The sequence below is a fragment of the Aspergillus pseudonomiae genome (genome assembly GCF_009193645.1).
Source record: "Aspergillus pseudonomiae strain CBS 119388 unplaced genomic scaffold BDV37scaffold_107, whole genome shotgun sequence".
In the NCBI taxonomy this organism is placed as follows: domain Eukaryota; kingdom Fungi; phylum Ascomycota; class Eurotiomycetes; order Eurotiales; family Aspergillaceae; genus Aspergillus; species Aspergillus pseudonomiae.
The window spans coordinates 87534-111620 of NW_022476099.1; the positions used below are offsets into that span (position 1 = coordinate 87534).

Sequence of the window (24087 nt, forward strand, 5' to 3'; positions counted from 1 at the left end):
ATGCGAATACAGAACTTCGTGATAATCCTAGAATAGAAGACGCTTAGCCGGCAGTACAAGTTTGATAACAATGAATTAAGCAGTCAAGTGTGCAGCATGATATACTTATCGTGTTGGGTTGGCTGCGAGACGACCAGTATATCTGTCAACTTTTGACTTTTGCGTTGAGATAGCAGCTAGACGGGGCGTTGACTAGGGCTACTACATAGACAATCTCAACTCATAGATGGTGGGATCACACGTTGAATTAATTTTATATAGATGTGCCTGGCGAGTATAGTACTCATTAGTTGCTCTCTGGAATTTATGCTCTTTCCTTGATTGATTATAGGGAGGTCTATGATTTAAGATAATATATATATATATCTATATCGATATCCTGGAGGAAGACTAGATGATAATGGGAAAATGAATTGGCTATTTTCTGGTAATGCGCAAGGATCTTAACCCATCGACCCTCGATATGAGACTTCATCACTATCGTCTCTTGCCAAAAGGGATGGTAATGTAGAGTAAATATTCAATTATATTAGAATTGAAGATGCCATTATCTCTGCCCTAGTCTCTTTATTCGCCCAATTGCCTCCAGCACGCGGCGAGCCACCAGATATGAACCCAATGGACAATAAAAGAGACAAAAAGAGAAAAATCACACAAAAGTAATTAATTATAGATTAGCAACAATGGACCCAAAATTTCATTATACAAATCATAAATAAATGTAAGGGATCACAAATGAAGTCAGATCAAATCAAGAGAATCATTCCTGGTATCTGACCGGCACAGGTCTGCTAGCCAAGGAATATCATCTCCAATAGGGGTATCAAATAGCAGTATTAGAGTAGTATTGTGGTATCGAGAAATCTCGGCCACCGAAAGCGTATATAGGTGAACCGTATTTCATTAGTTTTTGTTCCCTTATTCCACCAACTCCCTGTACCTGGAGCCCTCTAGCCAGAGACAGCAGGCAGATGTAATATAAATAAACAAACGAGGAAAAGTCATATATTAAAGTAAATAGTCCATAGATGTTGGAAGAAGAATAGAATGCATGCTACAAAGCAGACCATGTCGTCTAGCTTCGTAGGCCAAACGCCTTCCGGAGTCGAGGGAATCGCTTCTTTCGACCGGTGGCGAATTCCACGTCCATGGCATCTGTGGTATTGGTACCAGCTAGATCAGCTTTCTTGGTGCTAGCATCCATGGCTTTTGACACCATGTTGCCATTTTGAAAGGCTCCATCTGCCGTTTGGGGTCGCTCAGAAGAACGCAGAGCAGAGAGCGGAGCACCTGCGTCCGTCTCCTTGCGATTGGAGCGGAGGGGCCAACTATCGCCATTCGAAGATCTGGAGATTCCCCTCTTGAGCCGCCTGGGAGAGGAGGATGGCCTAGTGTTGTTTGTAGTTATTGTTGTGACGGTGTTTCCCCGAGTATCATCAAGCACAGGGTTCTCCCGCACTTGTTCAGGATCTAGAGAACCGTTCCTGGCTTCCGAGCGAGATCGGGAAGTCCCGCGCTCTGACGGTACTTTAGGTTTTCGGATGCTTAAACGATGAAATAGACTGCCTTTGCGTCCACTGGGTTGTCGGAGAAAATCCTCCATTTCTTCCTCGGACATCCCGCGGGACTTAGCCACCGCGGCAAGCGCAGGGTTTCGAGCAGTTCTGACGTCACTTTCTTTCGCCTTGGTAGCCCTAGAAATCAAGCCAGGCCGTTCATTATCAGAGCTATCCTCTAACTCTGTTGAGTCACCATCATGGGCGCCTGCCCGTCGGGGTATGCCGCGAACGGGAGCGAGATTATTCACCACACGTTCTTCATCGTCGCTCGAATCCTCAAATCGACTTTTCCATTTCTGTTGACTCGTTCCCTGCTCATCATCCGACTCCGCGAATCGTGACGTGAATAATGCTCCTGAAGCCTTTGTAATCCTGGCCTTCTGCACTTTTCCGGTAGAGAAGAAAGCAGGTTTCTCACGCCGAGTATCGTTCGATCGCAGAGTAGCACGCAGAGCACCGGTACCTGAACCAGATGAAAGAGGTCGGCTATTGGGAGGTGGTGATTTTGTGTATTGAGGAGAATAGGTTTTGGGGGGGCTGCTTGAGGGACCTCGCAGAGTCCGTCGTATTGTATGCGGGGAGTCTGTCCGGGGGCGATTAGATCTCTTGAAGCTGCTGGATGAATCACTACCGTTTGATAGTGGCCTTTGAGGCTCGGGGCCTTTCCCATTAACATATAGATCGTCATCAAGGGCACCTTTCAGCAAGTTTGGGGCCCACGAAGCGGGTCGCTTCTTGATCTGTTCATCGCCAGCCCTGTGACGCGGTTGATTGGAAACATTTCCAGACTGTGGTTGTAACGGGCCATGAACAACTGAATTAGTTGTTTCATGCGCATGGCGACTGTCGGGAGCGTCTGCTGACATAGACATAGACCGTCTTATTGTACCCGCAGCCATAGAGGAGCGGGGGGCTTCTCGCGCACTCGTCCTACTGTTGGACCGTTTGGGAAACGGCGGGTATGGAGACGAGTACGGAAGGCGTTCATGTGATGAGCTTGGGGATTCGGGAACCGGCGAGAGGGATATAGTGTGTACGGGATTTGCCAGGCGAGCAATTTGACAGGTTTGGGGAATGTCAGCCAAGCTCGGAGGTACTTGGTCAGTGCTGTGTATGTTATCCGTGGTCATATTAACTTCCACTGCATCTTTGCACTGGGTGGACGTAGGCTCATCAACCACAGCATTGATAGAACCAAAACCATCACCCTCAAGTCCTTCCTCAGCGTCACTGTAGATGCTCTCGCCAGATTCGTCTTCATCGCTCATATTGCTCCGAGTCGCATCAGCTGCAGGGTCACCTGGGGCATGTTTTTTGCCTTTCCGCCTAGTAGAGTCGTGGATTGTGTTATCAAACTCCAAAGACGACCGCGGAAATCCTCCCGGTACTGTATACCAATCAAGGCTCGACCGCCCTCTTTCGCCTTCTGGGGTGGCTGGTTGAACTGCAATCCCAGGGACTGCCAAGCTTTCGCTGGTCCCCAGCTTCTTCTCTTGACGTGAATCTAATGATACTGACCGAGCATCCTGTTTAGTTTGTGTGTCTTGTTTTGAAACACAACTATTTTCGCCTAGTTCCGACATGGGTGCTCCACTCTGAGCCGTCATCGCAGGGGTAAGTGATGGTGTTTGGTCGAGTTGTACATCGGGGTTGGCGTCTCGTGACTGTGTATTTGAGATGATAGCTCCAATGGCATGGTCGTTCGAGAAGGAGACTGGAGACACAGAAGGATCTGAGGAAGTTGTCGATTCATTATCACTCATATCCTGCCGGGCAGGTTCTCGCAGCTCACCATCCCTAGTCTTTCGTATGCTACCAAACGAGGGGAGCTCAGGCCGAGGCTTGAATACTTCATCAAATTCATCCGACCCCACGGTAGCAGATTTCCTGTTACTAATTCCAAACCAACTTGTCTTCCCCTTGGGCTTCACTGGAGGCGACTCAAAAACAATATCTTCTAGGGAGGTTGGTGGACTTGCAGCCACCCCAACAATTTCTGCCTCGTCATCAAAGCTAACCTTGACAGGTTTTCTTCGGAACCCAAGCCTAGAACCCTCATCAGATCCCGCAGATGTCCCATCCGAGAGCTCGCTAAGAGCTGGCCCGGGCCGCAGCACTGCCCCATTTCTTCCATCAGGGGATAGTGAGCATTTTCTCGGATTCTTCATTGCTGATTTGGCGGGAGAAACTGACCGGGGAGGGGGTTGGTGCAGATGTTCGCCAACAAGGCCCATAACCGAGAGCTGATCGGAGAAGCGGGTGGATCTCCCTGGACTGCTGCTCGGCGGGCGAGCCTGCGACAGCCGGGATTCCCGTTCAGGACCGATTGAGCTAGTAGACTCTGGCGAGCTGATAATAGAACTCGGCGATAGATCCTTTAACTTTTCAGGTGTTGGTGTCCGGACTGTTGATCTGGTCTGGGGCAAGGAACGCTCGACCGGCGCATGTTCGATCCCCTCCGCTGAGGTGTCTGCTTCTGCACGTTCCTCCCCTGTGTAGTCTTCAGGAACGGTCGAAGGTCGTTTTGTTAGAACCGGACGTGGTGGCTGTTTATGATCCGTTTCTGAAAGCTGCTGACTGAACACAGGATCATGAGACTGATTTTGACCTGGCTGGTCGTGTACTGACCGACCACCAGTCTCTCGAGCTGTAGGAGCTTTAGATGTCAGATTTCTGGTGTTCTGATCTCGAGGCGCAGCTAAGCGAGGAGGGGATGACTGATATGCCGCTTCCTCGCTTCGGGGCACGATTGCTGCTTGTGCTGCAAGGACCGCGGTGTCTACCGGCTGGACGCTTCTCCCAGGACTGCCCGAGAGAACCCCCCTTGTCTTCCTCCGTGCAGAAGTATTGGCAGTCTGCAGAGCGGATTTCTGAGTCCTCGGGGAATCCGGGGATGATAATTGGCCAGCTAGGGATGCACAAGCCGAAGTGTCCCGTCTGTCAAGGGGCTCAGAAGCCAAGGCCGGAGAGTTGGGCCGAGAGTTCATCGGATAGGAGAAGTTGATCGAATTTCTACTTCCAGCTCTCTGGAGCTCTGGTATATGGTCCAATTCGTGGCCGCGAGCTGATGGCTGGCTAACGGAGCCTCTGGCAGCCGGGTCAACGCTCACTCCTCGACCTGATGGCTGCCGTTTCACAGGTGACGTTGGTCGCAAGGTCGGTCCGACACTAACTGAGCGCCGATTTGGGGGTGTCCGAGTCGCATATTCCCGGGGGATCGAAGGGATAGGAGGAGCGATGGGAACTGGACCGGAGCTGGAAGCCGGACGGCGAGGGGATTGATCCCGGAAGGTCCGGTTGCTCATAGAGCTTGAGCTATTAGCTCGACGAAGGGTATTTTGGCTAGAAGGGCGCAAGCTGCCAGTGATACTAGACTGGGAGGCGATGGAGGCGCGCCGCTGGATCATTCGCTTTGTCTGAACATTTCCCACTGGAGTCGGAGTGGGGGTGAGACTCCGTAAGGCAGCGGCAGCGGCGGCAGATGAAAGACTCGATGAGGACGGCTGAGACTTGAGGAAAGCATGGGAGGCGGCAGACTGCGCCGATTGCGCATTAGATGTCGAAAGGGGCTGCTAGAGATAGACATTAGTTATTAGTTGTTCATGGTGTTAGACTAGCTTGCCATACCTGATGATGCGACGTGCTCCTTCGTCTCCGGAACATTTTGGCGGACCAAGACCAAAACCCCTAGAACGTGTCGCCGTCAGGCAGACACGCAGGGTTAAGAGTAATTATTCCTCTCTCCCCGGCAAAAAGAATGGTTGGGGCCTTTGAAAAGAATGCGACTGTTTTGACGGGTTCTGCGTTGTTGACTGAGAAGAGAGGGATGGAACACAAGGAAATAAAAACCGGTGAGTGGAAGAAGTTCGAGGGGTTCGCCAAGTAAGAGCTAAAACAAGGTTAAGAGAGGAAGCCAATGCCCCATGGATTTGCTTTTAGTTAATCCGTGTCCAAGTAAAAATGATGAAGTCAGTGGTCGAAGGAAGAAGCACGAGTAACGAGTAAAGGGAGCGGAGAGCAAAAGGAACAAAGTCTGGAACTTGCGTCATGACGGTGGAGTTGCAAATCGGGCAATCAATACGAAACTAACGGATAAATATGGGTTTTTAAGGTTGTGTTTTTTTTGGACCCTGAGTAATTTTAGTTTTTGTCACCTACAGAAACCAACTGCAGGAACATAGAACTTTTTTTATTATTGCTGCATACATTAATTAAACAGTATTAGCTCGAGGAAACCAAATTTAAACTCCCTGTAAGGGTTGATCTATTTCCCGAGAATAACGTTTTTATACATCATATCGGATTTTCGTAGAAGGGTAAGGGAATCCCCACTACATGCGATACACAGTAAATACCTACAAAAAGAGAGTCTATTTGTAAATAATCCCGCGCTATTCGATTTCGTTAATAAGGAGAAATTCGCTACGAGATCACTAAGAAACAATAACCTATGGTTGGAGTTGCTTCATGTACTCCGGAGTACTGAGTAGCGCTGATATCTGAAGTTTAGAAGACTCCCTAAGGGGTCATTGGTCTCAATCTAAACTCCTGGACAAGAAACTACGGTTCGCTTGTTGCAGATCATTTTCCGGCTGCAACGTGTTTCCAATTGAATATCGGTTGAAATTATCGATATGACTTTCATTGTTTGGCATTCTTCCATTGCCAAGACTTTCCTTGATGAAACTTGGTAAGACGACTCATGGCTAGTCATTGGTATAGGATCCATGCTAGGGTTTAGGGCCATTGACGGCTGTATTCAGAATACACAGCGGCGGCTTGATTCGAGGCGCTTAGCATTTCGGGGTGGAGACATCTTCAGTAGGTGGCACTAGTGGTTCTTAGCCCGGTCTACACCACTCTCTGTGAGGAAAATAGGAATGAACATCTCACGATAAACAACAAGATCCTTCTTACATTGGCAAATTGGAGTATCAACATTGCCTGGCCTTTGACTTACCTTTTGCAACATGTAGACCCTGCAATGACATTTTACTTATCGAGACGAGTGCTTCATCTGATGTGGTTGTTGACGTTTGTTGGGATCCTCGACTCAGATCAGTTTAGGATTTTACATACTCGATTTTCACCAGTCACAGTCTGATTATCCAAACATAGGTACATATACTAATTGAAAGAATGTGTGAGGCTGTACCCAATGATAAGGCATTGCGGGACAGAGTGAAAGGACACCAGACGAACAAAGATATAGGATACCGCGTAGATTCAACTAGAAGGACAGCGGTAAGAGTTGCTATGTTTAGTGGATTCTTATTGCTTTCTTTTTTGAGAGGCATGGTGATGATTTGTGTTTGACTACCATTCCTCGCGGATAAAATGAATAGAGGGCCTGATTTTGGCCTCAGCACTCAGTGATCCTCCGGCAGAACAGACCAATATGAAGACGAACAAGTTGCTGTATCTAGATCAATTCATTGCCCTGGCATGGGAGTGATTGAGGTGCATAGGATTCGACTGCAGCGAAAATTCTGCCCAAGCATTATACAAGTCCATCTGGAATCGTTGATCGGAGACCTGGGCTTCCACATGGCATCGAAGCACCTCTCCCAAGGACGCCAAATTTCGACTTTGTAAGTGTGAAATCACTTGACATAGTTCCTCTTTGACTGGCCGAAAACGATATCTCTCTGGAAAATACCTTGACGCCTCAACGTGACCAGAATCGGCGATGAGCGTGGTCACCCCGCTTAGGGCTGCCCCCAAGGGTGTGACTCCCAGTGTCTCATAGCGAGAGGTACAGATGAAAACCCCCCTATCCTTTGCAAGGCGGAGCAGAGCATGAAGTGATGTTCGAGATAATTTGGATCTGAAAGTTGCATACTGAGCGAACTGTCTGGGAACTTTCTTGCTCAGTTCGTGGAGCTCGACGCTGTCCATGCTGGCACCTCCGGCGATAAACAGTCTCACAGCGACATTCTGTGACCACAAAGCTACCGCTGCATCAACGAGGAGATCAACATTCTTGAAGTAATCAACTCGAGCAACTGCCGTGAACAGCGTAATCCGGTCGGTGTTGAACATCTCTGCAATTTCGCTCTCGACATGGTAGCTTGGATTAGAGAGTTGGATGGAAGGACATATCTCCCTGATCTTCGCTGCGTTCACCCCGTAAGACAAGAGAAGCTTCCTCTGTAAACGTGAAATTTGCAGCACGTGGCCATCTCCCCGGCGCTTGAGAAGCTTTAACCCTATTTCTTGCTTTCGTGCCAGGTGCTCCGCCTTACCTGCATCCCCGTACGCGTGAGCAGCCAATTCCTCAGAGAAAACCTCAGAGAAATGCCGATGGAATGGGGCATGATGAGTGACACAAAATGGCAAATCATAGGGATGATATTCCAGAAGGGTATCTGTCTGATGATAGAGCATGGGAGTGCCTTCTAAGCCAGAGTTCTCCATGAGCGTGCTAGCGGCAAGAGCCATGGCCTTTTCTACGCTAGGGGTGCTCATGTTAAAATTGAACGCGAGTATCGCACATGGATTGAAGTTAATAACTTGGATGGTTATGGATGGTTCATCAATAGTCTCGTCCCTTTGGTAGAGGATGATGCCACAAAAGACCTTCATGCTCTTGAATGCCTGTACGACGGACATCGATAACGCCTCAGTTCCCACTGTAGCTGCGGATCCATGTTTATTAGGGTAATATCTCTTGTTCAGCACGATAATAGCAGGGAGAAGGAGTTCTGAGAACGCGCCATTAGCAGGAGAATCAGGATACGTGGTAATCTCAGCTGTGGAGCGATGTTTTAGACAATATTCAACGGTTGAAGACATTTCGAAATCTTATTATGTACCCTGCGGCCATAAATTGATAGGATATGCTATATAGAGGGGTTTTCTATTATGACAACTTTTGTTAAAGAGGCCTCCAAGGGAATGGAGCAGGCAGATAGCCAACTTCATATGCTAACTTTGAGTAAGCTTACAGCTTCGTCCTACCATTCAATGCTCCTTCCAAGGGGCTAGACATGGCGTTAGCCGAGGTGCCATAGTCGGCTTTATGAGGTATAACTCAATGATAATCATGGGATCATCTTCTACCAAGCTACTAGGAACCAATGATTACATGGTAATATGTCTGTTTAATGATAGTGTGACTTCTTGAACTCCCCGGGTTCAAAGTATAAATTGTTATACAATCATTGATGCTGGGTTTTCAGGCACTAGCTATAGCCAAAATTGGATAGAACGAGATGCATGCCATTTAGCGGCTTCACTTTCTTATGCGTGTCAAGCATTGATTAGGAAGGATAATAGTTTGCCACGCATTGTGTTCTGAAGTACAACCAGGACACCATTCTACAGAAATAACCCAGAACCACAGGAAATCAAGCCTCTGGTCGCCCCATTCCGAGTTTCAACAAGGGCCTCATTTGGTTGCTGTCATATGACAGGCGTCCCCATGGAATTGGCCAATGGTAATTATCTGCTTAAGCTTACGGTGGCCAAGGTCAGCCACCTCTCTGAATTAAATTGAGTAACACAATCGAGGTAAAGATCCGAAAATACTTCATTCTGACTACTTCAGTTCATATTACAACGAGACAGGACAGGTCGCTGAGTGCGGTCTGCGTGTCATCCTACTGAACAGATGTATGTAAGGCTTCCTATTTCTGCAGACTAACCGATCTCTTTTCTCATCGATATTCCCAGGCCAGAGGCTGAGGGTCTCGGGTTGTATTATCGCTGTGAAATCTGTCTAGCGGAGGCTACGTGAGAACTGTGTGACCATATCTGCCTTCAATTGCCAATCCCCCTCGTAGTATAATTCACTACACCTTTGCAGAAAGATTCTCTGAACCTCCCCATCAAGTTTCACTAAAAACTGCCCATCAATAATGGCTAACCTTCCGCACGATCGAGAACCCCGAAGCCGGGAAATGAAAGTACTGATCCTTGGTTTAGCCCGCACCGGCACGTCATGTAAGTACTAGCAAGCCCCCCACAGTCCCCTGGAATACCAAGATAACAACCACCAAACAGCTCTCACCGCCGCCCTCCAAAAATTGGGATACAAGCCCTACGACTGGCCTGACCGATGTATGCTCGGTCACCTCCCTCGGTGGACCGAAGGCCTCCAAGCGAAATACCTGGGCCGTGGCTATCCTCTCGAAGTCGACGAGATGGACCAGCTCACCAGTGACTTTGACGTACCGCACCCCATTCCTTACCTTTCAGCTCTCTGTACTTCCCTTCATGTCTGAGAGAAGGAGCTAATAGGCAATCATCGATACCCCCTGCTGCCTCCTGGTTGACGAACTAATAGCCGCCTACCCCACCGCAAAGGTCATACTAAACTACCGCGATCCATACAGATGGCTCGAATCAATGCAAGACACTGTATTCGCCGCCGCGCGATGGCCATCCTGGAGAATCCTGGCATACACGGATCCGCACTACGCAGGAGCAATCGTGCAGCATCATATTACTCTGTGGGATGAGATCTGGGGAGGAGATGAAGGAAAGAGATGCCTGGAGATGTTCGTCGAGCATTACAATTATGTTCGGAAGGTTGTGCCGCCAGAGCGACTGCTGGAGTATCAAGTGCAGGAAGGATGGGGACCTCTGTGCCATTTTCTGGAGGTGGAGGAGCCCAAGGAACCATTTCCGGTTGTTCATACAGGGGCACAGTTTATGAGGACTGCTGCGAGGGGATGGAGGGACTGTGTTGGGAGGAGCATTCGAAATGTAGCTGTAGCAGCTGTCTGCGTGTGGATTTTGGCGCATGGGTTCTACTGGGGACAGGGGTACTTTCGAGATGAGTGAGATTAGGTTAAGTCATCGATAAACGTGGACCTTATCGATAAATAAATTCATCAACGGTTCGGTGGGGCAGACTAGCGCAAAAGGCCGAATCGCCGAGTTGACTCCTAGTGACTTTGCCTCCGCCTTCAATCCTCCGACTACTTCCTCTCCGCACACTTTAGCACCCCATGGATTCTCAGGGTGACCTGAATATCACTAACCATGATAGTGTGTATCCTGATAGTGAGTATCGAAATAATACCCTGCGAGAAAGTGGTATCCCCTAACTAGTATCTGTAGCTCAAGCACCCCACAGTCTTCTGTCGGCTCTGCTGCAGGGGGACAATACCTATCAGAATTATGATTATGTGACATCTGATGACCACATAACATCCCTCCCTGGATATGTGCAACATGCACCACTCGATATCGGCCCTCTCAATGAAGAGGCTGCGCTCCCCGAGACGCAGTTGAACGACTTTCTGGATGATGGGTCGTCCTACAGCTTTTACGACACCCACAATATTGACATCTGGAATGCAGCGGAGTTGCAGAAGCCGCAATTTATCAGTGATTATGATGGACAGCTACAACAGTCACCTAGCATAACATCGACGCAGAACCTGAGTTTCTTTGAACCCGACATGGCTTCACGAGATTTTGATAGCTCAAATGCAAGTCTATCTGGCAGCAGAAGTAACAGTCGCAGCCGATTAACTGGAAGTTCTTTATCAACGCCCATATCTATCTTATCAGAGAGCGGTATGGATCCGATGCAGAGATGGCGCGAGAGTCCTCCAGAAACCGAAGCAGCATCTTTGTCGGCTATAGCGGATGCCTTGCGTACAATGTCTACTCGTAGGCATGTACGTTCGAGCTCAGGTGGAAGAGCGGAATCTATCGCAAGCCTTCAGAGCGGCACTAGTCTCTCTTCAAGCTCAGTTGCATCGACCAGATCATCGAAATCAGTCAGCCGCCGAAGTCCAGTACCCAAGTTCAGAGGCCGAGTAAGAAAGACACGCAATGATATTGCCGTACAGACAAGCGACGTTCGGATGTTCCATTGTACGTTCTGTTGCGATACATTTCGAAGGAAGCATGATTGGACTCGCCACGAAAAATCACTCCACTTAAACGTCGACCAATGGGCTTGTGCCCCGTATGGCGGTTCAATATTGTCCTCGACAGGCAGAAACCACTGTGCTTATTGCAATTTGCTCGATCCGACTGACGATCATCTAGAGAGCCATAACCATAGCGCTTGCCGTAGCGCTCAAGAACCTCGTTTCTTTAGACGAAAGGACCACCTTGTACAGCACCTTCGAGGATTTCATAATCTTAAGACTTTACCAACCATTGAAGACTGGAAGGTGGAGCCCCCCTTAGTCACTTCTCGGTGTGGTTTCTGTGATGAAAAGCTACCTTCATGGCAGGCTCGTGCCGATCATTTGGCGGGTCATTTCCGGCAGGGCTTGACCATGAGCGACTGGAAAGGCGATCATTGCTTTGAGCCATCCATTGCGGCTCAAATCAAGAATGCCTTCCCCCCTTACCTCCTGGCGTCTGAAGCTAAGAGCATGGTACCGTTCTCCGCGACCGACCCAGCGACACTCGATCATTTGTCCCAGATCTATCAACGGAATGGAGAGATATATTCAGATCAACAACTGGATGCTGTCGCCTCGGAGGGTGACCCGTTATTCGACCTCACACCTACATCTTATATGAGATGGGTGACTTTCCGCCTAGGCCGTTTCGCACAACAGAGTATCGCAAACGGTATCTTTCCTACCGATAAGATGTTTCAAGATGAATCCCGGCGGCTGGTATATGGAGATAAAGATGCATGGGAGCAAACCGTAGCAGATAATAACGAGTGGTTGGCAGCCTTTCGGAGGCAGTGCCTTCCACCGATTTGAATGGTAAATGATTGATGCTCTCCAGTGCAGCGCCACAAGGACTTTTATACTTAGCTTCCCGAATATTCTAGATTATCACCGTTTATCCGAACCCATTTCTTTATACGTGATATGAGCGCGGTGACTCAGTGGGGCTCAGAGTACGTTGCACGGCTGCACCCTCTTAAAGGCACATCGCTCTTCCAATGTACTCGTAAAATGAGCAAGAGGAAACCGAGAGGCCAGGTGGGGCAACTCGAGCTTATTCTGATACAGGCTTGTTGGCTATTTGCTGAAAATGGGTTGAGTGGGCTCTGATAAGCTAGCCTTAGGGCGCATTCTCCACTAAACTGCGCCTTAAGGCTTATCTCGCGCCAGACCACGTACTGCGTCTTCACCGACTTCAAGGGACCTCCGGTTTCGAACCATGAGCGAACAGCACAATATGCGTCGTTTAAATATTCAATTGCCCCCGGAAATGGGCTCGCTCACAACGTTTGAGCCGCTTCTTGAGCTATCAAATCTGACGACAAAGTGCCTCTACGAACGGGTCTCCGGTCGATATTAAAATGGACCACTCTGCAACTCAATCGGCTTGCACAGAAGTTCCTGAAAAATGGAGACTTCTGAACGAGATCTACGAAAGAAGAGCCAAAGCTGGCAAGCTCGTCGCTGGCGTGGCTGCTAAATCTAATAGTGACCTGTTCAAGGCTAAGGTGAGACCATCTACTCAGGCTTCATCTTAAATTCTCTAACACGAAAGCTAGGAATCTGGAAAACCGAAAGCTAAGTGCTGGGACTGTGAGGCCTCAATTCCCACATGATCTTGAACACCTTCAGTTGCTGACTAAATCCTTAAGCCCATTTTAGCTCTGAATGCAAGGCACGATTGCCCTGTGTGCTTCAACAAACCGCTGGCTACCTCAAAACCCCGGGTCTGATTTCTCTTGGGGGTGGGCTCCCCTCCAGCGAATACTTTCCGCTCTATGAATGTACACTTCGTGTGCCCAAACCGCCGTATTTTGCCGAGAAAGATGCGTTATCGCCCGACAGTCCTACAGTCCAGACTGTAAACATTGGGAAGTATGACGTTAATAATGAGCTCTCAGAGTATGACCTCTCTATCGCACTGAACTATGGGCAGTCAACGGGTTCGCCCCAGATGACACGCTTCATTACCGAGCACACCGAGCTAGTCTCCAACCCGCCCTATGCCGACTGGAAAGTCTGTCTGACGGTCGGAAGCACCGGTGCCCTTGAGCAAACGGTCCGCATGCTTTGTGACCGTGGACGGAATGATTCCATCCTTACAGAAGAGTATACTTTCTCCAGCGCACTTGAAACCTTTGCACCCCAGGGTATTAAAGCCTTTGGCATCAAAATGGACGAAGAAGGACTCTTACCGGAGAGTATGGATGGCCTTCTCAGTTCTTGGGATGAAAAGGTCCGTGGCGCCCGAAAGCCACATGTCCTATATACTGTTCCCTCAGGACAGAACCCGACGGGTGCGACCCAAAGCCTCAAGCGACGTCGCGAAATCTACGCAATCTGCCAGAAGCATGACATTTACATCATTGAAGATGAACCATACTACTTCATTCAAATGCCTCCCTACCAAGGCAAGGGCACCGCTGCAAAGTCTCCCGAAGATATTGAATCTTTTCTGACCGGGCTTGTTCCCTCGTATCTAAGCCTTGACGTCGACGGCCGAGTACTACGTATGGATTCTTTCTCCAAAGTACTCATGCCAGGATCAAGGTTGGGATGGATTACAGCCAGCGCACAAGTCGTCGACCGATATATCAACCACGCTGAGGTCGCCAACCATGGCCCAAGTGGGATCTCACAACTCATGCTCTGGAAGCTGCTTGATGAGACCTGGGGACATGAAGGATACCTGAAATGGCTGATGGATTTGAAAAACAACTACACCAGTAGGAGGGATATGCTGCTTGCCGCTTGCGAGCAGTTCTTGCCCAAAGCTATTGTTAGTTGGACACCGCCCACAGCTGGGATGTTTGTAAGTTTTTCTTTTCTTTTTTATCTCCTTGGTTTAAAGAACGGCAACTAGTTGCTCTTATAAGTTCCTTGAACATTCACTGACGCACTACTGCAGCTCTGGCTCAAGGTAGACCATACAAAACACCCAGAATACCCCAGTCGTTCCATCGAAGAGCTTGAGGAAGAGATCTTCCTTCAGGGTATTAGCAATGGCGTCCTTTGTACTCGCGGTGCCTGGTTCCGCGCTGAGCCGAACACGTCTGCGAGTGGGATGTTCTTTCGCACAACATTTGCAAGCGCCAGTGAGGAAGCGATGGGCACTGCCATTCAGCGATTGGGCCAGGCGATCCGCCAGTCATATCAAATCGAGTAGATGCAATGCCGAGTGTACAGGTGGCTGGTCGACGATGTCACCCCAGGCCACAAATTAGAAGGTTATATTGGGGATTTCTAACAATGGCCCAGTATAGCACCTAGCAATAGGAAATGGTATAATGGAACTTGGTCTACGAGTGGGATCCTAGTTCTTCGTACTTCATACAAACCAACTTTATAATGTTTAGATACAGAAGACAGTTATACATCGAGGTAATAGAGTATTTGAAATCGCCTTATAGAAACAGTAGAAGCTAAGACTTTGGAGGTGTAGAAAACTGAGTGACCGAGACGAATTGGCTGAAAAGTCTTCCTGAGAGCCCTTTTGTTAGTATTAGTGCTTAGTACTAACGCTCAGCCCTGGTAGGCTCTCCCGAGAGATTGCAGGGATCAGGAAAATATGTGACGGGCTCTTCTTCCCCACCAGTCTCTCCTTGCTGTCTCCCTTTTATCCAGGGAGGCTAAAGAATTATAGATCAAGCTGCTGTGATGACAACCTCTCAGTTTCAAGTCAAAGAGCACACCATCCCGTGTCAATCCATTCGGGAGTATCACCATGCAGTGAAAGGAGTTGACCCTCCATTGCAGTTAGCAGTCAAGCAGTATATCCCGCTCAACAACCTCAACCCTAGCCCAGACGATATTACAATTATTGCTGGACATGCCAATGGAATTCCCAAAGTGAGTAGCCTACCCCATCCGCACCTACATTTACTAAGATCCGAACCCTCCTTCGATAGGAGTGCTATGAGCCCATCTGGGATGATCTGCTCAGATTGACCCGCGTGAAAATTAAGGCAATCTGGATGGCGGACTGTTCTCATCAAGGGGCTAGCGGTGTGCTAAACGAGCAAATCCTCGGAGATGACCGTAAGCTGCTACCCATTGACGGGGAAGCCCAATGCCAGTCTCTTTACTCACGATATATATACTATGAACTCAATAGCCAACTGGTTCGATCATTCCTGAGATCTCTTACTCATGGTCAACCATTTCCGCGACCAGATCCAACCTCCGATCGTAGGAGTCGCTCATAGCCTCAGCTGCTCACAATTCGTGCATTTATCGATCATGCATCCCCGACTTCTACACAGTCATGTCTTCCTGGAACCCATGATCCAAGTGGAAAGTCCCAGCCAGCCCCGGGGGCCACAGTCCCGCTCTGTGGACCAGCTCCCGTCCCGATGCCTGGCCCTCGCAGCAAGACGCGGAGAATCACATTCGCAGGAACGCATTCTGGCGCCGATGGGATCCGAGGGCAGTGAATGCGTACATTCGATTCGGGCTGCGGCGCGTTCCAACGTCGTCCTCGGGAACCGTAACCCTCACGACTACCAAGGCGCAAGAGGCCTGGACGTATCTGTGGTTCAATCCCACCCCACACGCGGGTAGCGATATCACGGAGCGTTTCCTAAACTCCGATCTCGCCGTTACGACAAAGGAAGGCGATAATCACAATCCGAACTACGTAACTGTGTGCCCGTGGTCGTGTATGGCGTTTGAGTTCCTACCGTACATGCGGCCGTCAGTCTTGTTTGTCTTCGGGGAGAAGAGCCATATTAATATTCCTGCGCGGCGGCGGGGATAAACTCGAGCGTATCGGGACGGGACTGGGGGGGCAGCGGAGGCGTGGCAGCCGGACGCGTACACGCCGAGGTCCTCCCAGGCTCGTCCCAAATGGCGCCGCTGGAGAAGGTGCAGGATACAGCGCGGCTGATATCGCTCTGGCTGGAGGCACAACTGGAACTGTACCTGAAAGAAAAAGTGTTTTGGGAATGCCAGTATAACAGCGGGAAGTCAGAACAGGACGGGAGGGTCCTATCGGCACAGTGGATGAAGTATACGAAGGAGCCAGTGGATACTCAGCGGCCTGCAAAGCCTCATTTATAGTTGGGGGTATATCGGTAAGCTTTTTCAGAAAGTAGTATTGTTTGCCTAAGACCACGAACTGATTAAGGGTACATCAGCCCATTCCCAATACAGTCTACAAGCATAGCGCGGCATATGACGATAGTTAAAATAAACAGTTATATATATATATACATGAGGATCTAGTTCTTCAGGCTTCAACTAGGAACCAAGCACTATGTGATGTCATAGGTGGAGTTAGGCATTATACTCCACAGTCTGCAGTATCCCAAACAACCGAGGTCACAGAAACTATAGGAAATAAGCTTCTTACAAATGCATCGCGACATCCCAGGGAGAATACTCGTAATCAGTCCTATATGCCCACAATAGCAGCCCCGTTCATCCGACACCTACATGTGACATCTTACCCCTCGGGTAATCAATGTGGCTAATCTACAAAGCTCTCTGACACATAACTCCCAAGTATAAACAACCGACACACCAACACACCAACACACTTCATATCCACAAACCCCAACGCCCCCCAAACAACCCAAACCAAACCAGAAAGAAAGAAAGAAAGAAAGGAAAAAAAAAATGACGACCCCCCTCCCCCTCCCCCTCCCCGCAGGCATAACCAGCCGCTTAATCCCCACAAAAACCCTAACCTTCCACATCCTCGAATCCAACCCGGACCCCAGCACGCCGCGCCCGCTGCTGCTGCTACTCCACGGCTTCCCCGAGCTCGCCTTCTCATGGCGCAAAGTGATCCCCCCACTCGCCGCAGCCGGCTACCACGTTGTGGCGCCGGACCAGCGCGGCTTTGGGCGCACAGCAGGCTGGGACACCCGGCCCTTCTCGGAGGTCGATCTGAACACCTTCACGCTGACGAGTGTCGTGCGGGACATGGTGACGCTCGTGCACGCGCTGGGGTACCGGTCCGTGCAATGCGTGGTGGGCCACGACCTTGGGGCCGTGACGGCGGCGATGTGTGCGCTTGTGCGGCCGGATTTCTTCAAGAGTGTCGCGCTCCTCAGCCACCCGTTTAACGGGAGTCCGGTTTTGCCGTTTGGGACTGCTGCCAGTGGCTCTTCTTCTGGGGAGGTAGCGGAGAAGAGTGGTGCTGCTGGAGGAGGGACGGAGTCCGCGGCGGGGGACCACGTGCATGGCGAGCTTGCGGCGCGCGGCAGGAAGCACTATAAGTGGTATTATTCGACGGAGCCTGCGAATGAGGAGATGGTGGAGCCGGTGGAGGGGCTTGGGGAGTTCCTGCGCGGGTACTTTCATCTGAAGAGTGGGTGTTGGGGTGGGAATCGACCGTTTCCGTTGCAAGGGTGGACGGCGGAGGATTTGGTCAAGTTGCCGTATTATTATGTGATGCCGTTGGAGGCGGATATGCGGGAGGCGGTGCGGAGGCATATGGAGTCGGAGTCGGAGGGGGCGGTTGCGGCTTCGAAGGCGTGGTTGTCGGATGAGGAGTTGGCGGTTTATGTGAGTGAGTATGCGCGCACGGGGTTCCAGGGCGGGCTGAATTGGTATCGCGTGAGGACGGCTGCTGGCGGGAGGTATACAGGGGATTTTGATGTGTATGCTGGCCGCAAGATTGAGGTGCCGGCGGCTTTTGTGTCGGGGAAGGCAGATTGGGGGATTTATCAGGAGCCGGGGGCTTTGGAGAAGATGGTGGATGGGAGGGTTTGTTCGGACTTTAGAGTGCTGAGATTGGTGGATGGGGTTGGACATTGGGCGCCGCAGGAATGCCCTGAGGTTGTGGTCGAGGTTGTTTTGGAGCTGTTACGGGGGCTGTAGCTGATCTACTATCTGGGTGATGAAGTGGTGGCTTATCTAGTTGATGATAGACAGGTAGAAGGTAGATTATAGGAATGTAGAATGTCACATTGATTCGCTCAATCATGCCATATACTATGCTAAGCTGATTTACAGACATCAGTGAGAAAAGGGTAACTATATTGGGTATGTACGAGTGAAGACAACATAACAAGCCTGCGCAATTAGGAGAGGTACTATAAACATCAGCATTTACATCATCATAGCGCCCATCACAGCCGCTACTATAGTAGCTAATAACGTCGCAAACGTCCCTCTCGTTGCACCCTGTGCAACAGCACCCGACGTCAGCGACGTCGCAGCGAAGATCTGTGAGAAGCTGATATGACTCGAGTTGAAGCAGTTCTCGCGGGTGACCTCGGCGACGTCTTCGGGTTCCGCGAACTCGATGTCCACGCACTGCAAACATATCAGCACATATCCATGAAGAATACCTAAGGCACATATAACATACATTGTACAAAGCGGCGCCATGTTTGGCCGTCTCGACGAGTTGAATCGTAGCATGGTCGCCTGGACTCACGCTGATGTTGGCCGGCAACGGGACCTGTGGCAAGCAAACTGTGCCCGGGTACGGATCGTTGGAAGGACCGTTGATCTGGAAAGGTGGGATCATGGGATGGCTCATATTCTCGGGCACCGTGCCCAAGCCCAAGTTGATGTAGATGAATGCTGTGGCGTGGCCCTGGAACCAGCCAGGTTGGAAGGAGACCGCGCCGCCGCCGACAGGCCACTTGGTTCTGTTCGTTGATGTGGGCATCCCTCCGCCTGTAGGATGAGTGATTGTTAACAGAATAACAACTTATTCAGACTGTTGCTGGGTCATCATACAAGGATAGATCCATTGTTGTCCATAAGGGTATATTAAGGAGTTATTGTTCGTTGCGTTGGGGCTCATAGCTACCCCGAGGCCGTTGGCTTCTTGAACAGTGCCGGTTGTATGTAAGTTGTTCCCCCTATAGCCGGGATAAACGATGACCGTGTGGGCATTTGCCAAGCCCAGACACAGAAGGAGGAAGGCCATCCATCGCGATACTGATGATTGGGATGTCCTCATGGTGTTCGGTGTAAGTCTCGACAGAGATGTCGATCAAGGAAGGGGAAAAAAAAAGAAAGGTGAAAGCGACGACGCCAGAGCGCAGAGATACGAAACTCTCCTGAGCTCTCTCAACTTAGAAACGCATCCAGAGATCCAAGCCAACGCGACGTCAACCAATATGCGAGCAGTTTAATCGTTTACCACGATCATCATCGAAACAAGCTTCCAGCAACTGAAGGAGGATGGGCGGGTAGACAAGACTTTTTGAGGGGCACAACGCATGGTCTAAATCCTGCAATCGCGCTCACCTCCAGGCTCAGTGGGGAGGAGGTGATCATGTCGGACGAGTGAGGACGCAGAAGAGCGATGTGATCCAACCCGCAGATGGGGGAATGCGACACAAAACTCTGTGAAAACCTTTGACAGCTGCAGCATGGCATTGGATGTGCGCGAGAGGAGTCAACGGCAGGTCCACGCCTGGGATTGGACCGGCGCAGAGCTCCAAGACGCTCACTGCAGGAGGCATCACTTTCGGCAGCGTGATTCGCCATCTCATTCGTGGAAGGCCGGTCCTGCAAGCGCCCCTAATCGGACGCTAACAAAGGCACATCACAGCCGCTATCAAAGGCTGGGCGCTTAGAGAGATCAGCTGAGAAAACCCGCGGACAGGGTGTTGGACAGACGAGCACAGTCGAAGTAACATCGAAAATTAGCAACGTTGTCGCCCAGAAAGAATCATGTTGACACTTAGAGTACCGCAAGATACAATGAGGCAGATCAAACCGTTGGGAGGAGTAGAAGGCAAAGTTGATCAAAATCCCCGATAAGATAACGAATCCCACTCTTGACCGCCCGCATCGCGATTAATCAATTCATCAATCACCACCATGTCCTCGATTTCAACACCGACCCGAAATCCCAGTTGGAATCCCTGCAATAATGCCCCACAGCAATCGCAAGAGAAACCTCAAGCACCATAAGCGTCTCGAAGTCACCGACCCCAGCGGCTGGACGCACGTCACCACGGGCGGAAAAAGCGCCCGTCGAGCTCTACGTACCACGCAACAGCACCATGACAACCCAGAACAGGGCGAACAGTCCCAGATCCTTGTCCCCGCCGAAGCGCCGGCACAGTTGAATTTGGAAGATCTCCACGCACAATTCCGAGGGTATCAGCAGCGATGGGAGGGGTCGGAGAGTTGGAGGGTGGTCGAGACTGCACTGTCGTCGGCCACAGTGAAAGTGGATCGCATTGTCTGTATTGGACTGGGAAGTCCGAGTGGGTTTCTGAAGGGTGGTTGGGTGGATAGAAGGAGCGTATCAATGTATCAGCTCGCCGGGTTGGTGAGCGTTGTGGATCGCCTGAGTGAGTCTTACGTCCTCGAGCTTCTTCGTGCGCTTCTCCAGGCGGGTGAATATCTTGCACGCTGACATTTTCTGGCTAGAAAAATCAATCCCGAATCTCGAAGTCTGCGCTCAGGACCCTGTGTTCAATACCCATGACCAATCCCTGCTCGCTTCTCTTGACATTGCTGTTCTCGACCACCCCCATGGCTTCGAAAAAGTCTGTCCTGGAACTCTCCTCTACTGCCCCGGCGCGGAACGGACACACCTTGAACAACTTCTTTCGCACGCGCCTACACTGGTTTTTGGTGGGCCATTAGAAGACATCGAGTCGGAGGCTGTGAAGCAGTTCGTGGAATCAACGAAGTCTGTTAGGATCCCGCGGTTCGAAGATATGGAACATGCGTTCTGGAATATGAGACTATATTCACATGAGAGCGATGAGCAATAGATGAGAAGACAAGGTATTGTTAATACTCACTGTAAATACGTCGGTATGATACGATTGATGATTTCCGTCTAGACGAACTGGATAGGAGTATAATACAACGACTGAATATCTCTATCAACGAACAGATGGATGCTGAATTGAAAGTAGTATTTGCAAAAGTCTGAAACACCCCACCAACGTCGAGCGTTCAGGAGATATATACACAATGACACTCTTCCAGCCATCGTCCAGGCATGCATATGCAATATAGAACCACTCTCAATAGTTCACACAGAAAGAAGATATCAAATAACGCATCAATCAAACATTTCAACCATCCATTAAATTACAAACCCAAGAGCAGAATGCAACACCGAAGCGTATCCTTGCAAGCCTATACTGCATCATAAAAAGGAATGTGGTCGTTATCATCAAGGATAGGAAGGAAAGACAGGGGAGAGAGGAAAGGGAGTTCGTGAGAATCGTAGGAAAGATCATGAGGGGCGACAGAATCAATGGAGCCATCAATTATGCGGCTGTCTTACCGCCACAATCGGGAATCTTGAGCCCTGGCTTCAACTTGCGCGCGGCATCCATAAGGCCCCATTTGTCTTCCCAATTCTCATCCTTGGTGTTATACTGGATCTTCCACGGCTCATCGAACGCCTCGAACCTAGAAAATCTGTTAGAATACGGTCCATCTGAAATGTAAATGGGGCAACATACCAGAAATAATCTGTGCCGTTCTCCAATGCTTGGCAAATCCAATCCGACATAAATTGGTTCATTTCATCGATGCCAGCTACGGAGCCGGACTTATCGTCCGTACACTTGTTGTTCGAACCACAATCGTTACCTCCACCACTTGGCCATCCCACCTCAGATATGACCTGCTTCTTATTTGTGCCCTTCGTTAGAGGGACATCCTTCTCATTCCAGAAACTCCAGGTCCAGCTGGCAGCATCCTTAGCCGTAACTCCCGCAAAGAAGGGGTGTACGTTAGACATCACTAGATCAGTAGCCGTGACGAGATTTTGGTCCCAGTTGTCACCAAGGTCGGATGTTGCTATGGGGAGGTCATAGTTTTTCTCTTTGAAGTGATTCCTCACATCGTCCATATACGAGATCAGCTTCTTTCTCGCACTTGCGACATCATTGCCCGCCCGATATAGTGCTTCGTTACCAACAATGGCTCCCTTGAAAATGGATATATCTTTCGTTTCGTCCAGGACCTTGTATAGTTGTTTGATCTGTCGATCGTTCGTCGTGTCGTTCGAGTCGATCCACACTCCTAGCCAGAGCTTCATGTCCTTCAGCTCGAGTCTGTCAATCGCATGTAAGACCATCTCTGTTTGATTGCAATCTGTGCCGTAGAGCCTGACAGTGTTGGTCAACTGTGATAGCACTGCCACGTCACGAGTGACATTGTTTTGCGAAGGTGGGAATTTAAGACAGAGCGGGTACTGGACGCCCCAGGGAGTATAATCCATGCCCGGAAATACTTTGTGGAGGTCGGGATTGTTCATTAAATCTTTGATTTCTGAGGAGTCCTTATTGAGGTCACCATTCGACTCGGTATCACTGGATGCCGACTTTGTAGTATCCGGGGCTTCATTCTGTCGATTTCCTAGAGTACCACCGACAGCACCGCCAACAATCGCCCCGACCACAATGAAAGCCAAGACAAGGCCTACAATCCAGCCACGTTTGCGACTCCCTCCCCCAGGTGTAGGTTTGGTCCATCTGCTCTTTTCTCCAGCCTCCAAACCTGCTCCCGGTACAGGCCCATAGGACGGATTATCGACTTTCTTCGACTTGAACAAGCCAAATAGCCCACCTGCGGCAGCTACCCCAGCGGCGGCGGCTGGAACTGCTCTCGCATTTTGACTCGCAGACTTGCCATTCGGGGCAGCCGTGAAGCCATCATCTCCATCATCTCCATCATCGGCGATCTCATCAGGGTTTATGTCAAGGGGATAGTCACCCGCGGTGCTGTAGGCGGACTGTCGTTGATATGGCCCTGCATCCATAGCCCCCACACCCTGATACGGACTCTCAAATAAACTGCGTTGAGACGGATTAGAGCCACCGGGGGTCAACTGGCCTGCGGGAGCAGCGGCAGCACCCAATGCAACGTTCGAACCGTAAGAATCTCGGAGTCGCAGGTTCTCGGCGCTTTCGTGCGATCCGCCGCCCGGGGGAGTTGGAACGTATGGGTTGTCGGATCCGGTAGTGTTATAACCTCGTTCAGCAGGCAGATTGCGTCCGTCTGTATCCCTAAAAGCGTCAATTCCACTCTGACGGTTATGGGAGTTGGCAACGCCAAGGGCGATACCACTGATACCACCGCCCACGGCGGCAGGGCCAAGATTGTCCATTCCTGGCGTCGTTGAGTTCGTGCGCATCGCTTGCGTGTGCCCCGAACCCTGACCCCAACCCCGATCGCCGTGCTCGTGCGCCGACAGAAAGCCGCTGGAAGGTGAACTCCCCATCGCCTGGCTTCTGACAGAAACCGGGGACACGTCGTCGTGCCGCGGAGGGCTGTTCATGAAATGACCTTCTTGAGAGCGGATTGGTGAAACATCCCCTGCGTCTCCCGCACCATCATCACCTTGGTTGAAGCTGAATGTCCGGTGGGGACCGGACATCGTGATGGATAAAAAGTGGTAGTGGTGATTTTAATTTGCAGTTTAAAGGTTGCTTTTAGAGTTCAAACAGAATTCCCCGAAAATCATAAGACCTGAACCGAAGCTGAGAAGGGACCCAATATTAAGGCCGTCGATGGGTGGATGAAGTGAAACAGTGAAGTGAGTGAGTGAGCAAGGAGTTGAATCAGGCGAGGACAGCGCAGACGCAGTGGTGGGTTGATTGATGGAGAAATAACAGGCCTTGCAAGTGCCGGATCAGCGGGCAGGGACAGAGTCTCGAACCACGGTTCCCGACCCAGACAAGTGTCTGGATCATCCAAGAATCGACACG

At 50.2% G+C, this 24087-nt stretch overlaps 10 protein-coding genes across 10 annotated transcripts; 6 read left to right on the forward strand and 4 right to left on the reverse strand.

The window, feature by feature from the left end:
• Positions 1-555: 555 nt before the first annotated feature.
• On the reverse strand, positions 556-5335 carry BDV37DRAFT_15762 (uncharacterized protein). Its single transcript, XM_032079095.1, has 2 exons — positions 5187-5335; positions 556-5128 (listed from the first exon to the last, which is right to left on the reverse strand). Exons 1-2 carry the CDS (start codon positions 5220-5222, stop codon positions 1076-1078), a joined length of 4089 nt encoding a protein of 1362 aa, XP_031936292.1. The 5' UTR covers positions 5223-5335; the 3' UTR covers positions 556-1075.
• Positions 5336-6875: 1540 nt separating this feature from the next.
• On the reverse strand, positions 6876-8027 carry BDV37DRAFT_275683 (uncharacterized protein; the record flags this gene model as incomplete). Its single annotated transcript, XM_032085436.1, has 2 exons — positions 6876-6981; positions 7066-8027. The coding sequence occupies 2 exons, from the start codon at positions 8025-8027 to the stop codon at positions 6876-6878; spliced, it is 1068 nt and encodes a 355-aa protein (XP_031936293.1).
• Positions 8028-9122: 1095 nt separating this feature from the next.
• Positions 9123-10496, forward strand: BDV37DRAFT_15820 (sulfotransferase family protein). Its single transcript, XM_032079108.1, has 4 exons — positions 9123-9173; positions 9234-9503; positions 9564-9730; positions 9801-10496. Exons 2-4 carry the CDS (start codon positions 9419-9421, stop codon positions 10344-10346), a joined length of 798 nt encoding a protein of 265 aa, XP_031936294.1. The 5' UTR covers positions 9123-9173; positions 9234-9418; the 3' UTR covers positions 10347-10496.
• BDV37DRAFT_15815 (uncharacterized protein) lies at positions 10458-12518 on the forward strand. Its single transcript, XM_032079107.1, has 2 exons — positions 10458-10568; positions 10626-12518. Exons 1-2 carry the CDS (start codon positions 10514-10516, stop codon positions 12242-12244), a joined length of 1674 nt encoding a protein of 557 aa, XP_031936295.1. The 5' UTR covers positions 10458-10513; the 3' UTR covers positions 12245-12518.
• Positions 12519-12610: 92 nt separating this feature from the next.
• Positions 12611-14636, forward strand: BDV37DRAFT_15811 (aminotransferase-like domain-containing protein). Its single transcript, XM_032079106.1, has 4 exons — positions 12611-12939; positions 12991-13024; positions 13084-14243; positions 14340-14636. The coding sequence occupies exons 1-4, from the start codon at positions 12793-12795 to the stop codon at positions 14595-14597; spliced, it is 1599 nt and encodes a 532-aa protein (XP_031936296.1). The 5' UTR covers positions 12611-12792; the 3' UTR covers positions 14598-14636.
• Positions 14637-15088: 452 nt separating this feature from the next.
• BDV37DRAFT_275688 (uncharacterized protein) lies at positions 15089-16489 on the forward strand (the record flags this gene model as incomplete). Its single annotated transcript, XM_032085437.1, has 5 exons — positions 15089-15280; positions 15340-15469; positions 15570-15721; positions 15801-16132; positions 16222-16489. The coding sequence occupies 5 exons, from the start codon at positions 15089-15091 to the stop codon at positions 16487-16489; spliced, it is 1074 nt and encodes a 357-aa protein (XP_031936297.1).
• Positions 16490-16993: 504 nt separating this feature from the next.
• On the forward strand, positions 16994-18258 carry BDV37DRAFT_262010 (alpha/beta fold hydrolase; the record flags this gene model as incomplete). Its single annotated transcript, XM_032083379.1, has 1 exon — positions 16994-18258. Exon 1 carries the CDS (start codon positions 17048-17050, stop codon positions 18254-18256), a length of 1209 nt encoding a protein of 402 aa, XP_031936298.1. The 5' UTR covers positions 16994-17047.
• A 113-nt stretch (positions 18259-18371) lies between these two features.
• Positions 18372-19447, reverse strand: BDV37DRAFT_15942 (copper acquisition factor BIM1-like domain-containing protein). The gene is made up of 3 exons (XM_032079133.1): positions 19127-19447; positions 18750-19063; positions 18372-18694 (listed from the first exon to the last, which is right to left on the reverse strand). Exons 1-3 carry the CDS (start codon positions 19350-19352, stop codon positions 18488-18490), a joined length of 747 nt encoding a protein of 248 aa, XP_031936299.1. The 5' UTR covers positions 19353-19447; the 3' UTR covers positions 18372-18487.
• Positions 19448-20079: 632 nt separating this feature from the next.
• On the forward strand, positions 20080-21396 carry BDV37DRAFT_16131 (SRR1 family protein). The gene is made up of 3 exons (XM_032079166.1): positions 20080-20700; positions 20780-21142; positions 21202-21396. The coding sequence occupies exons 1-2, from the start codon at positions 20274-20276 to the stop codon at positions 21127-21129; spliced, it is 777 nt and encodes a 258-aa protein (XP_031936300.1). The 5' UTR covers positions 20080-20273; the 3' UTR covers positions 21130-21142; positions 21202-21396.
• Positions 21397-21502: 106 nt separating this feature from the next.
• Positions 21503-23912, reverse strand: bgt3 (putative cell wall glucanase). The gene is made up of 2 exons (XM_032079132.1): positions 21835-23912; positions 21503-21781 (listed from the first exon to the last, which is right to left on the reverse strand). The coding sequence occupies exons 1-2, from the start codon at positions 23754-23756 to the stop codon at positions 21637-21639; spliced, it is 2067 nt and encodes a 688-aa protein (XP_031936301.1). The 5' UTR covers positions 23757-23912; the 3' UTR covers positions 21503-21636.
• Positions 23913-24087: the final 175 nt, after the last annotated feature.